The sequence below is a fragment of the Canis lupus genome, chromosome 17 (genome assembly GCF_011100685.1).
Source record: "Canis lupus familiaris isolate Mischka breed German Shepherd chromosome 17, alternate assembly UU_Cfam_GSD_1.0, whole genome shotgun sequence".
Taxonomy (NCBI): Eukaryota; Metazoa; Chordata; class Mammalia; order Carnivora; family Canidae; genus Canis; species Canis lupus.
The window spans coordinates 15,365,660-15,379,186 of NC_049238.1; the positions used below are offsets into that span (position 1 = coordinate 15,365,660).

General features: G+C 34.1%; 1 protein-coding gene across 10 annotated transcripts in view; it reads right to left on the reverse strand.

Annotated features, from left to right (window-relative positions):
• Positions 1–13,527, reverse strand: part of PUM2 (pumilio RNA binding family member 2) — a 95,807-nt gene that overhangs the window by 63,367 nt on the left and 18,913 nt on the right. For 7 of the 10 annotated variants that reach the window (XM_038560858.1, XM_038560859.1, XM_038560860.1 and 4 more), the window contains exons 2-3: positions 10,238–10,306; positions 2,626–2,734 (exon numbers count right to left, since the gene is read on the reverse strand). In XM_038560858.1, coding sequence (XP_038416786.1) covers positions 2,626–2,734; positions 10,238–10,288 — 160 coding nt within the window. In that variant the 5' untranslated portion in view covers positions 10,289–10,306. Of the gene's footprint in view, positions 1–2,625; positions 2,735–8,248; positions 8,323–9,202; positions 9,328–10,237; positions 10,307–12,155; positions 12,175–13,527 lie in introns of those variants that run through there. The other 3 variants (XM_038560863.1, XM_038560862.1, XM_038560857.1) reach the window with 3 other exon arrangements.

Below are 13,527 nucleotides of genomic sequence, written 5' to 3' on the forward strand. Positions count from 1 at the left end.
TGGATTCAGAACACATGGCTCTACCACTATAAACACAAACAAGTGAGTTTGAAGAAAAAGTTAATTACCACAGAATTTTCTATTCTTGGTGCAAAAACCGTCATCTAAAGATTATTTTTAAAGTCCCTTCTAGTTTAAAAGTGTTCCATTTATTCTTAACAAAAAATTATTCACCCATGAATACCATTCCTATATATTTTTATGACAAAAAGAAAAGAACAATATTTAAGATTAGAGAACAAATGGTATAGAAATACAATAAAGGATCTGAGGCAACATTCAAACAGATTTGCCAAAAAAAATCTTTTTAAGGCACCAATAAGCTATCTCTGGTTGAACTGTTATCACATAACATAAAATACTCAATATTAGGTCTAGTCCTTAAGGGGCTGAACTATCATGGTGGTACTCAGCCATCACTACATTAACTGTATGTTTTTAAATGATTGCTACTTTTGTTAAAGCATATTAAAACATTTCCATTGCAGTACCTTTATCCACAAGAGATTAGTCAGTATATTTTTTCATTCAATAATTCATCCATTCATTAACATAGTTCAAATGTTGGTTTATGGTCTCTCATATGCTAGGCATTGTGCTATGTATGAGGAATCCAAGAACAAACAAGACAGTCCCTGCCCTCAAAGAGATCATAGGTTTAATATAAGGCAGTCTTAAGAGTAAAAGTTCATCAGTAAACATGATCCAGGATACTATGGAAACAGAAAGGAGCATTAACCCTTCCTAGTCTTAGAGTGAATCCCAAAGGAAGTGACATGAAGGATAAAGAGTTAAAGTGAGAAAAAAACAGGTAAACATGAGGGTGAAAAAGACAATTTCAGTTAGAGAAACCATCTATATGATAAAGTCTCCTGCAGTCAAGGAAAGAATCTTCCTTAGAATGAAAATTCCTTTAGGACAAGGACTGTTATTCATATTTGCACGTAGTTGGCTTTTTTTTTTTTACATAGTTGGCTTTTAATAAAGGTTCTGTAAACAAAATTATAATGTTTTCATTCACTTCTAATTTCCTCATGTCTCTAAGTAAAGACTAATATTCATCTTTAAAATTTTATCAACCCGGCTAAAAAATGTTAAGTTACAAGAAGAGTAGCACAGAAATTACAAACACAAACTTTACACTAAAATACATAAAAATATGTTGCTTAAATGTTTTATTGCTTGTACGAGTTGTCCTCCAAATACAACGTACCAAAAATATTTCCCAACCACCCATCTTGAAAATAATCTCATTACCATGTTGTGCTCAAGATGTTTTGCTTCAGAACACTTTAAAAAAATATTTGGTTTTGGTAAATAAAGTAATTAAGAATTCAATCTTCAAGACTAAAATTAAAACATGTCTACCAATCAAGTTTTCAAGCACATGTAATTTTAGGAAAAAAAGGGTCTTGTGGGAAAAATGTATCCCAGTCTAAATATTGAAATGCTTTATATCAGGAGTCCCATGTAATATACATTAATTCAAATACCATAAAAAAAAAATTTGAGGGCAAGCACATCTCCTTTTACCTTTATATTCTCCAAACGTGGAATATTATATTACATACTGACTGAACTCCAAGTATATTCCCAATTATTTTAAGGAAATTTTACTCTTAATTAGTGGTTACCAAAGTTCTGTCTTTTTCAATTCTGACTGTAAGAGTATTTACTAATCACTAAAATTTTCTAGCACTTCTTCACTCTTTAGCAATTAGTTTAGTTTAATAACAAACCCTAGATACAAAGGACTTTAAATCTTTTGATCTTAATGATTTGGAGAATAAAAATACCTCTGGGTAATTTATACTCAAACTTTAAGGTTAATTTGATTGTCATCTGGAAATTTCTTTATTACTCTGGTCATTTTGTGTAGCTTTCACAAGCTGCATTAAATGGTTATAAATTGAGAAAACTTACTTGTAAAATACACATTAAAAGCTATTTGCATACATCTCAAATTTTACTAATCAGAATCATCTCAAAACTTAACCACTACTATTTTAAGAATAAGTCATGCTCTTTAAGTTACCAATTAATACTGTTAATTCTGTGAATTATACTCCTTACATACCAGTTTCTTCTCCCTTGACAGTTTCTTGGACCTAAAGTCTCTCTCCACTACTTGTGGATATCAAAAACATTAAAAGTCTGCTTCCTTTCTGAGAATTTATCCTATTCAGGGAGTTAACTTCCCTTCTGGGTATAGTGAATGTCTAATAAAGCTAGACCAAAACAAAACAAAACAAAACAAAACAAAACAAACCCACAAACCTAGATCAACCTGCAATTAGATAAATCAGTTGCTGTCCTCTAATACAATTTAAGATTGAAAATTCCTATCGTTAATGCATCCTCTCTTTCAATGGAAATTCAAAATTTTATAATTAGAGTTTAAAACTTCAAATAAAACTTAGTAACGTTTTACTGTGAACACTTCTACTAAGTAGACCATTAGATAAGGGCTAATTTACATTAAAAATGTACATTCTAATGACTTATAAAAGTCATTTGTCTACAAAGACATCACAAATTTGCTCCAAGTATCGTTTAGGAGTAGGCAGGATTTTAAAAAATTTGAATACACTCATTATTCACACACATACACCACCAATAACTTACGAGAAGTTCCCCATGCAGTCTCTCTCCATTCATCATCCCCAAGAAATATGCCTTTTTGTCCATCTTTTGTTGAATCATCAGGTTCCCAAAACTTTTTGGTAGGCAAAAGCTATTTGGGAGGGAAAAAATATTAATTTAAGTTTCATTCTAACTGCAAATTTATTCTGATTATACATAGGTGAAAGCAAACTTACCACCAATATGTACAAATTAGTTTTCAATACTAAGGAAAATTCAGAGTGAACTATTTCCTATTTGTCTTGTTAATAATAAGTAACTCCTCACTTAATGTTTGGGTACTGGCTCTAGTAATTCTACACCTGAACCTTAATCAAAGTCTACTTCTTTTTCTACATGTTTGAAATGGTTTTACCACTACGTGACTTTCTTTATACAGTTTACTAAAGTTTCTTACTCAATATAGATAATACAATAAAAACATCTATACAAAAGATGAAAACTTTTCCTTTACTTCCAAATACTGCCCTTGGATCACCTCGTATCCCAAAGCTTCCATGATAGAAAATACATCTTCACTTTTACTTCACTTATTCAAAGGAAGTGAACTTCACAACTCTTCCTAGGTCTGGAATGCTAGTAATCTATCAATTCCAAATCAGGAACCTACGGATAGTGGAAGACACACAGAAAGGAACCTCAAATACTTCTGAGATACTCTAAAAGCCCCATGCTCTATCTGCCATATATGTTACACTATTATAGCACATTAAAATTATGTTGATACAATGATTCACTGATTATTCAATATGTACTGAATAATAATAATATTCAATACATAATAATCAGTGCTCATTATTGAACCTGTATATACTTCTTATCATTACACTTATCACACTAAATTGCCTGTGTCTGCCTCCTTAGGGGCACAGTAACCTTATTTTCAGAGAGCCCACAAACTAAATGTAATAAAATGAACTTAGTAAAAACTCTGGGTCTGAGAAATAAAACTGTGAGGTGTTGGGGGGTGAAAATGTGAGTTTTGTGAGAAAGATAAAGTAAATCATGAACAAAGGTACAATCTAATAAACTACATTGTGTGTACAACAAGGTATGAGATGGATGAATAGATGAGGAAATGTCAAAGCTGATGCTGGTAAAACTTTCTAGGTCAGATCCTGAGGAACCTTAAAGATAAGCTAAAAAGCTGCATATTAAAGTAAAGGGAATCCAGACAGGTTGTTAAGAGTGACATTATGTTTTAGAAAACAACTCAAGTTGTAAGTCATAATAACATAGATATTCTACACTAAAGACAAGGAAATCAGTTTAGCAGAATTACAAAAGGGCCAAGATGGTAAGAATCGAAATAGGGTACTAATACAAAGAGCTGAAAAAATAAAATGGCTTGAGACAGACATTTAGGAGAGTCAGCAGGATAGGATTAAAAACGGAGATTAATAAAAAAGATAAAATTTTAAAATTTGGGTAATAAGGTAAATCGTAGTACTATTGACTAAAACAAAAAACCAGAAGCAGCTTTGAAGGCAGGCGGAAAAGTTCAATTTGGCCATGTTCCTAATCTACAGATTTTTCACTAAACTAAATATATTTCATTTTAAAGGAAACCAATTTCTATTAAAAAAAAAAAAAAGTTTTTCCATGTTAGGATCATCCTGGATTGCAAAGGGTTTGTATTTAAAGCACACATTTTAAACAATAATCTGCTCTCATAAAGATCTCAGTCAAATGTAACCTCTGTTCCTTCAGTTTTTTTTAAATCTCACTATAAAAGAATTCTTGTAAATATTCAAACAAAATGTAAAGCTGCTTAATAAAACACTAAAACACTGTGCTTGATATATTTAAATAAGTAAATAGCCATTCATAGTAAACCCCAACTTAATCCTTAAAAAATACCATTATAAATGGTTCTGAAAGAATAAAGAAATATTTTTATCCCATATATGAGAAAAAAGATTCAATATCAAAGTAATTGTAACAAATAAGGAATTGAGAATAAAATTTTAACAACTTCATAGAAGCAGTCATCATAGACACAGAAGTGGCTTGAAACTAATCTTTCTAAAAGATAACAGAAACAATAGAATCTCTTTGAGGAGACTATTCCAAAGTCTTTGTGATAAAGTTCCATATAGTGCTTTAAGTAGAGAAGCTCATAGATCATGGCTTTAAAATACAAATTGTGCAACTAGAAAAGAAAAATCTATGTTAAGCACTTCTCTAATGTACCTAACTTTCTTTTTTTTTTTTTCATTTTTTTTTTTATTTTTTTAATTTATTTATGATAGGCACACAGTGAGAGAGAGAGAGGCAGAGACACAGGCAGAGGGAGAAGCAGGCTCCATGCACCGGGAGCCCGACGTGGGATTCGATCCCGGGTCTCCAGGATCGCGCCCTGGGTCAAAGGCAGGCGCCAAACCGCTGCGCCACCCAGGGATCCCTGTACCTAACTTTCTGTCAAGCACTGTGCTATGAATATCTTTTCATTTTGTAAACATTTATAAGCTATCATGCACAGGAAAACAATTTAGTAGTTAATAAAAGTAACACTTCTAGCAAAGGCCTATACATTCCAGAAACAACTTTTTGTGACAGTTTATTTTTTTTTTAATTTTTTTTTAATTTTTATTTATTTATGATAGTCACAGCGAGAGAGAGGCAGAGACACAGGCAGAGGGAGAAGCAGGCTCCATGCACCGGGAGCCCGACGTGGGATTCGATCCCGGGTCTCCAGGATCGCGCCCTGGGCCAAAGGCAGGCGCCAAACCACTGCGCCACCCAGGGATCCCCTTGTGACAGTTTAAACACTGATTCCAAAAACTCAGAGAAACTACTAGTCGAAAATAAATTAAAATGAACTAAATAGAGGGGGAAAGCAACAATTCAGGATAAAAAAGTTAAAAAAAAAAAAAAGAAATGAAAAAACAGGCAGTACATTGGTTGGATAGCAGTAAAAATAGAGATTTGCCCCTGGAGACTCTTTTACTGTAGTAGAAATCGGGAAGCATATTACAGAGAACAAGGGCCAAGAGATCTTAGAGATCTGTAAAATTTATGATCCAATACCACTTATTAGTTCTCTAATTCACAAAAGTTTTAAACCAAAATCAAGCAATTTTCTTGTTAACCTGCACCTCTGTCCTTCCAACTCAGAAATGACTGGGTAAACATACAAATTCATCCCCCAACTGTCCACCATTTTATTAGTTCTTTCTTTCAAGAAGTATTTATGGCTTGCCCTCTCCACTTTCAAAGAAATCAGTCAACAACCTAGCACACTGCCTCAAAATAATAAATTCTTACTAGAATTTACCAGGTACACTTACACTTCAGATTTCTTAATACAAATTGTTACATAAAATCACATAGCCAACCTAATTAACATAATCTTAAGAGTCAAAAGAACTTAAACGGCTTTATGTCTACAATATGGTGTTTTATTTTTTTAAAGATTTTACTTATTTATTCATTGGAGACAGAGAGAGAGAAGCAGAGACACAGACAGAGGGAGAAGCAGAGGGAGCCTGATGCAGGACTCTATCCCAGGACCCCAGGATTAAAACCGACCCAAAGTCAGACACTCAACCACTGAGCCACCCAGGTTGCCCCAATATGGTGTTTTAAGTTAAGGTGTTTATATAACATCCCAAATGGGGCACTTTTGAGGAAGCGAGTGCTTTTAATAATTACACCATGACAACAGATATGTATTTGGACTGTCTGGGCAACTTAGGATGTAAGGTGACTCTCTTTATAATGCAAGTTCATAAAAGAGAGGCATAAATGCTAATAATAACTCAATGTATAGAGAACAAAAAACAACATAAATCCCTAGAATGATGTTTTTCCAGACTTTAATCTCTTCTGTTAATAAAAAAGATCAATAAATTCTTTCAAATTATACAACTTCCCCCAAATTTCCATTCTTATGGAAATTTCTTTCCATATCCTTTAATATTACTAGAAAACATAAGACATCATCACTTCCAAGGAAGCAGTATTGTGAATAGTCAAGGCATTCATGAGTTTATGCTATTCCATCACCACTATACATGATCTTGGGCCAGTTAATTAACCATTCTGAACTCAAGTTTCCTCATATGTAAGGATAATAATAAAGCAACTGTTATAGAGTTTCTGAGGCCAGAATGAAACAGCATAAGTAAACTAATTAGAACAGACATATAAATATTAGATATCATTACTACCAAAAATAGGAATCTTTTAATATTATAAAACATAAGTAACATATTGACCAGTGACACTTAAATTGCTAATTTAAGAACTATGATATAATTCATCATAAAAATCTTGTCTCTGGCTGTTTGCCTTCTTGATTTTCAAGTCCATTTGAGTATTATAGAAGGAGCATGAAACAAAGAACAGATGCCTAATATAGTCCCATTCTGCACAAGGAAACATAACCAAGGTTACACATATGGCTACTATGTGGCACCATTAGGATTTGAACCTATCATCTGTATAATTCTAAGGCTCATTCTCTTTACATTTAACTACCATAGAAGATGGTTCTTTTCAATTGCAGCCTAATTCATCAATATTTCTGAAAATTCCTAGTATTAGAATACCACTAGATTTAACAAAGTTTATGATATTATCACGATATTCACACCATATAATGTGGGAATTCATAATGGTGGATAAAGTTAAGACAGAATTGCTAAGACAAAGATTTATGTACACAAAACTAGAAACTGTCATTTAGACACTATTTCAAGTAGTTGATCTCCATTTCAGTTATTCCTAACAGATCAGAGCTAGAAATTTGAAATATATCTAATTCATACAAAAGGCTATTCCTATTACTGTCTTTAAAGAAATCAGTCTCACTCAAGGTCATAGCACTAGTGATAGATCAGAGAATACAGAAGTCTTTTTACTCTCTTATCTAGTATTCTCCACACCACCTAGGATATCAGTATATAATTTTCTTTAAATATTGTTTAAGAAAGGAGGGGGGCATTATTTTTCATACTAAGCTATGAATACTCCCCAAATAATACACATTAATTCAGTGACTTAAAGTTTAATTCTGGGTTTCCTAAAGAATTTCAGGCAGGGGCCTGTTTCCCCCATTTGAAAAATAAAGTATATGTATAAAATAATAGATATGTGCCTTTGCAGTTTAGTTTTAAAACACTGTACTATTGAATCTGAGTCCAACCTCCTATAAACTAGCTTTGCTCTTTTTAAGCCATGACATAATACAAATCAGGTAAGTCTTTTGGCAAAAACATGCTATGGAAAAATATGGAAAGAATGAGTTTATGAATGGATGAAGACTGATCTGTTCCCATTTCTGGATGACCAACTAGAAAAGACTGCCCTTCTGATAATGCGTCAGCAAAAATATCATGATCTATAAAACCTAGTACATTTGAAATAGTCCTATATGCAATGCAGTGCTTTCCACTTTAGAGATTTACAACAAATTAAGACATAATAAAGAAAATTCCATTTTTGAAGAAAAAGTCAAGAATAGGGCAATCCATTAAAAAAGGATGTCACATCAAAAAATAAACAAGCAATTTTAGAAAACTCAAAAGCCAGAAACTCACGGGTATTTTTAATTTATTAAAATGAATGAATTCTGGGATAAAACAAAAACAAAAAACCTCACCTGTCAGGAAAGGAGGAGAAGACTGGTGAGAGAGAGACAGGCAAAGAAGGAAATCCCAGAAGGTTCCCTGCTGCCTGTGAGATGAGGAAAGATAGAAAGGCTTGTGGGAGAGAGAACCCAGAGACAGAAACCTGAGTAGGTTTCTTAGCTATCTCTTAGAGGTAACAGAATTAGTTGGTAAACTGTTAAGAAAATATACTTAATGAGTAACAGCTTATTTAAAAATACATTCCTACTGAATGAAGGTCACAGAAGCACTGACCTACTGCTAGCTGCCCCAAAAAACAGGCAGTCTAAATCCTAGCTACCTTTACTCTGCGTATCTGAAATTTCCGTTAAGAAAGCCTAATTTTAGATTAATACACTATTCCAACCCAGTTTGTCTCTTTTCCAAAAACCTCAAGTATACTTCCTTCATCCCCAAACAACTAACCAACTCTTTCAACTATTTCTGATCACTTTTTTTTAACTGCAAAGATGTCTTTGCATTTATCAAATACTATTTAGAAAGGTAGGGGAATGATGAACCAATCTGCAAATATATATACAATGTAGATCTAGGAAGTACACTGAGGGGGATGGTTTCCTAGAAAGAATGAAGTTGATGGTGTGGCTTTATTTGCTCTTAAAAAAATCAAGTTCAAGTTTGTCACAAACTAGGCTGAAACACTGTTCAAACTTGCCTTTAAGATAGATTATTCTGCTTTCTAAAGACCATAGGAAACAAGTAGCAGGGAACAAAACAAAAGCCCTTTTCAATTGCTTCTTTTTATTTGCCCATAGTGTAAATAATGCCTAAGCAGCCACTGTATTGCAGTGAAGCTCTAGTTTTTTGTTGTTTAACTAAAAAATTATTCCCTCTTTTAAATCTTTCTTAGGGACCAGAATTTTACCTTATGCACTAGACTAACACGTTTACTTTGGCAATACTTATGCTTAAGCACCTTAACTCACCCTTAAATCAGTCCTCTGAAAATGACAAACTCTTTGGAAAACGCTGTTCTGGAGAAGGGAAGGGTTAGCTAGCTGCAGGGTGCCCTCTTGTGGCCCAGAGGAGTGACTGGACTCTTTTTCTGCATCTGAAGAGCACAGCATTGGATGGAGTGAGTCTCATGAAGGTCTAATCTACCAAAGTAAAATAATCTCCAGGAGCAAGCAATTAATTACACATCTTATGTCTGTTCACTGTTATGTTCTATAAGCAAAGTCCACACTATGTTAGTACTTTAGAACAAGACAAAATAAAGATGTGACCACAAGGGTTTCCATAAGTAATTAAGGTTTTCTAAATATTCTTTAGGCTAAGCATTTTTGATGCCTTAAAGTATGTAATGGTGCAGTTAAATGGAATGCCTCAATGAAAATCACATATTAACAGGACTGATAAGCTCTATTAAAAAATTGAGAGAGCTCACTGTGTGTCAGTCATTCAAATCTAACAACCTACAGAGGAGACTAATATAAAATGAACTGTAACAATATAATAAAAATATGTATAAAGATCTGAGAAGTCAGAAGAGGAAGTAATTAACTCTAACAATAGGACAACACATAGGAGTCTTTCTCAGTACAGTCTTGTAGAGGATTAGAAGTTTATTAAGCAAACAGTGAACAAGGAGAGATTTTTGGAAGAGAGAATAGTGAGCAATTAAGTGTGGCTAAAGCAAACAGCATACATATATAAAACAGCAGGACAAGGATCAAGAAAGGCTCTTTTCAAAGTAATTGTGGTTCATTACCAAAACGTAAAATATTATCTAAACCAAGTCAATCAAATCAACTAGGTACAATCTCACTAAAAATTACTTCTACTAATATTAAAAAAAAACAAATCACCACAACTGGAGAATTGTATGATCCAAGATTTAAAAATCCCGCACCATGTGGAAGACATAACCACTATTTTCAAGAATATTTATGGTTAAAAAAGTCTCAATGGCTCAAATAATTTTAGTGAGGTATACATTCTTAGCATTCATAAATATTTACCTCTCCCATTCCCCGAGATTCTAATGCAAGAGCTTGAAAATCATGATTCATTTCATCCACAGATCAAACCTGTTGAACAAAAATAAAAATTAGTAAAAAGAAAAATTTAAACAATTGACTGCATCAAATATTTTTGTTATATTGCCACTATTGTTACTATTTGCATGAGCTCATATGGGCAAAAATCAATTTATCTATGAAGATAGATTTTCCTAAGTAGAGCACATAACAACAATCTACATTAAAATTAAAATTAAAACCTAGGGTCAAAGATTCTTGGGCTATTGTCTGTGCCAAGTGAACTCCTACTAGCTGAGCAAAATAGAAAGTAAAGAATAAAGGAAGCAAGCTCAAATACTAAAATATAGTTAGCTTTATATATTATACTTCCAATTACAAAATTACTATTTTACTTCTTTCGGTTAACATTTTTCAAAATTTCTCAGCATTTTATTATTTGTAAATCTTATACTAATAATAAAAAAATTTTAATGAAAATAAGTGGTGGTCCAGTTCAAAAAAACACAAATTAATCAGCAGTGAGAGCAATATTTAATTTCCTTAAGAGTAGCTCCTTCCCCTTCTCCTTAAACTAAAACTAAAATACCTTTTCATCTTTCCATTTCCAACTGTTTAGTTTATCATTCATGTGGCAATTGATGTATTCTTGAATCAGAGGCCCTTTGCCTCCTAATGTTAAGTACTGCTGGAGAAAACCACTCAACACTGAAGCCACTACAAATTCAGCTGTCCTGCTTTATGGGCCTTACAATATAATACTATTATTTCCCCCAATCAGTCTCTCTCTTAAAACTCCATAGCATGTGACATTAACAAAGCACTCCTCCCTTCCTGTAATACTGTTCTTTGTTGCTACTTTGTCTCTTAAAATTCTATTTTCCCATGTCTAGCTGCTTTTTCTCAGGCTTCTTCAGAGTCCCATTTGTCTCTTCAATTCATGTTAAATGTTAGTGTTCCTTAGTATTCTATCCACAGTAGTCTCCTCTTTACTCTTTACCCTGAGCAATCTCATCCACTCTCACTGCTTTGAAAACTATATATATATAGGCCCCTGGGATTCCGTCCCACATCGGGCTCCCTGCAAGGAGACTGCTTCTCCCTCTATATCTCTGCCTCTGTGTGTCTCTCATGAATATATAAAATCTTAAAAAAATTATAACAATTCAACTTAAAAATGGGCAAAGATCTGCAGATTCTACATCAAAGATATATGGATGGTAAATAAGCTATTCTCTTAACTTGAATTCATTAACAGTTCAACAAAGTGAACTTTTCATTCACCCTTTCATTAACTCTGTAAGCTCTTACTGGCATCTTCAAAGTTAAATTTTGTAGAGGAAAAAAAAAAACAAGTTAAAATAAGATCACTGTTCTCAAAGAGTTTAAATGAGTCACACAGGTTTCCTGGTATTGGAGATGTAGGTCCCTTTAACCTTAAGCAGCATCCTGCAGAGAACTATAAATTCTGGACAAATAGAAAACAATCTGAAGGCAATGGAAAACATCAAAAAACATGGAAGACAGTCTAATGTCTTTTTAATGGCTTTTCCAACTGAGGACAGGCCTGGGTGGAGGCCTTAGTGCACCAAAATTCCTATAGAGAATCCAGTCTTAAACTTGAAGAACCAAAGGACACAGTTGAGGGCAACCAGAAATTGAGGAAGTCTCAGAAAGAAAACAACCCATAAAGATAAATATTTATAAAGCTTTATTACAAACATGCTGGCAGTAGTGTTGCTTGCAAATTACTGAAATTATAAACTGTGTAACTGCCGTACACTAGTTAAGTGGAGTGACACATCTATAAAATGGAATACTTTAATAGCTGTTAAAAATGTCTGAAAAAAAAAAATCTGAGTTTGAGGGCAGCCCGGGTGGCTCAGCAGTTTAGCCTCACCTTCAGCCCAGGGTGTGATCCTGGAGATCCCGGATCGAGTCCCACATCAGACTCCCCGTGTGGAGCCTGCTTCTCCCTCTGCCTGTGTCTCTGCCTCTCCCTGTGTCTCTCATGAATAAATCAAGAATATATTTAAAAAAAATAAAAATTGGAGTTTGAAATTAAGAAAACGCTTAGACAGTGAGATGCTTGAATGGCTCAGTGGTTGAGTGTCTGCCTTCGGCTCAGGGTGTAATCCTGGGGTCCTAGGATCGAGTACTGCTTCGGTCTCCCCACAGGGAGCCTGCTTCTCCTTCTGCCTATGTCTCTGACTCTCTGTCTCTCATGAATAAGTAAAACCTTAAAAAAAATGCTTAGATAGTAATGTTAAGAAAGATTCAAATGAACAGTGACTGGGTGGCTCAGTCAGGTTAAGCATCAGACTTTGGCTCAGGTCATGATCTCAGGGTCCTGGGATGGAGCCCCATGATGGGCTCCCTGCTTGTCTGGAAGTCTGTTTCTCCCTCCCCCTCTTCCCCTCCCCCAACTTGTGCTTGGCTCCTCACTTGATCATGCTCTAATAAAACCTTTTTAGAAACCAGAAAGACTGAAATAACACAAATTTCATATAGTCCTTAAGTTACCAGGGTATGCAATATTTTTCATCTATTTATCTGTAGGTTATTACCTTTCTACAATATATGTGTATAGTCCATGAATGAAAGTAGGAAGATTTTCCCCTCTCCTTCTAACCCTGCTCATGTGTGCTATCTCTCCCTATCTCTGTGTATCAAATGAATAAATAAAATCTTCAAAAAAAGAAAGAAAGGAAAAGATTAAAAGAACAGAGTAAAAGCCAAGACATTTTCTCAAGAATAAAAAGCACTGGAGCTCTTGTACTGAAGCCCTTCTTTGCTTACTACCAGGTTTTCATCTGTGGTTTGAATAAATAATGTCATATGTTAAAGAACCTCCAGATAAATATGAGAAGTCTCTTGGATCCATTCTTACTGAAAGAAAGAAAGAAAGAAAGAAAGAAAGAAAGAAAGAAAGAAAGAAAGAAAGAAAGAAAGAAAGAAAGAAAGAAAGAAAGAAAGAAAGAAAAAGAAAAGAAAAAAAGAAAAGAAAGAAAAGAAAAAAAGAAATTACTTATTTATTCATGAAAGAGAGAGAGAGAGAGAGGCAGAGACATAGGCAGGGGGAGAAGCAGAATCCTCACAAGGACCCCAGGATCACAACCTGAGCCAAAGGCAGACATCCAACCACCGGGCCAGGCGTCCCCCACTCTTACTTTTGTAGTGAATCATGCGCCAGGGCAGGGGTCAACAAACTTTTTCAATAAAGAGTCATACAGGCAGATCATATGATCTCTGTTCTCAATCTCTGTTCTCAA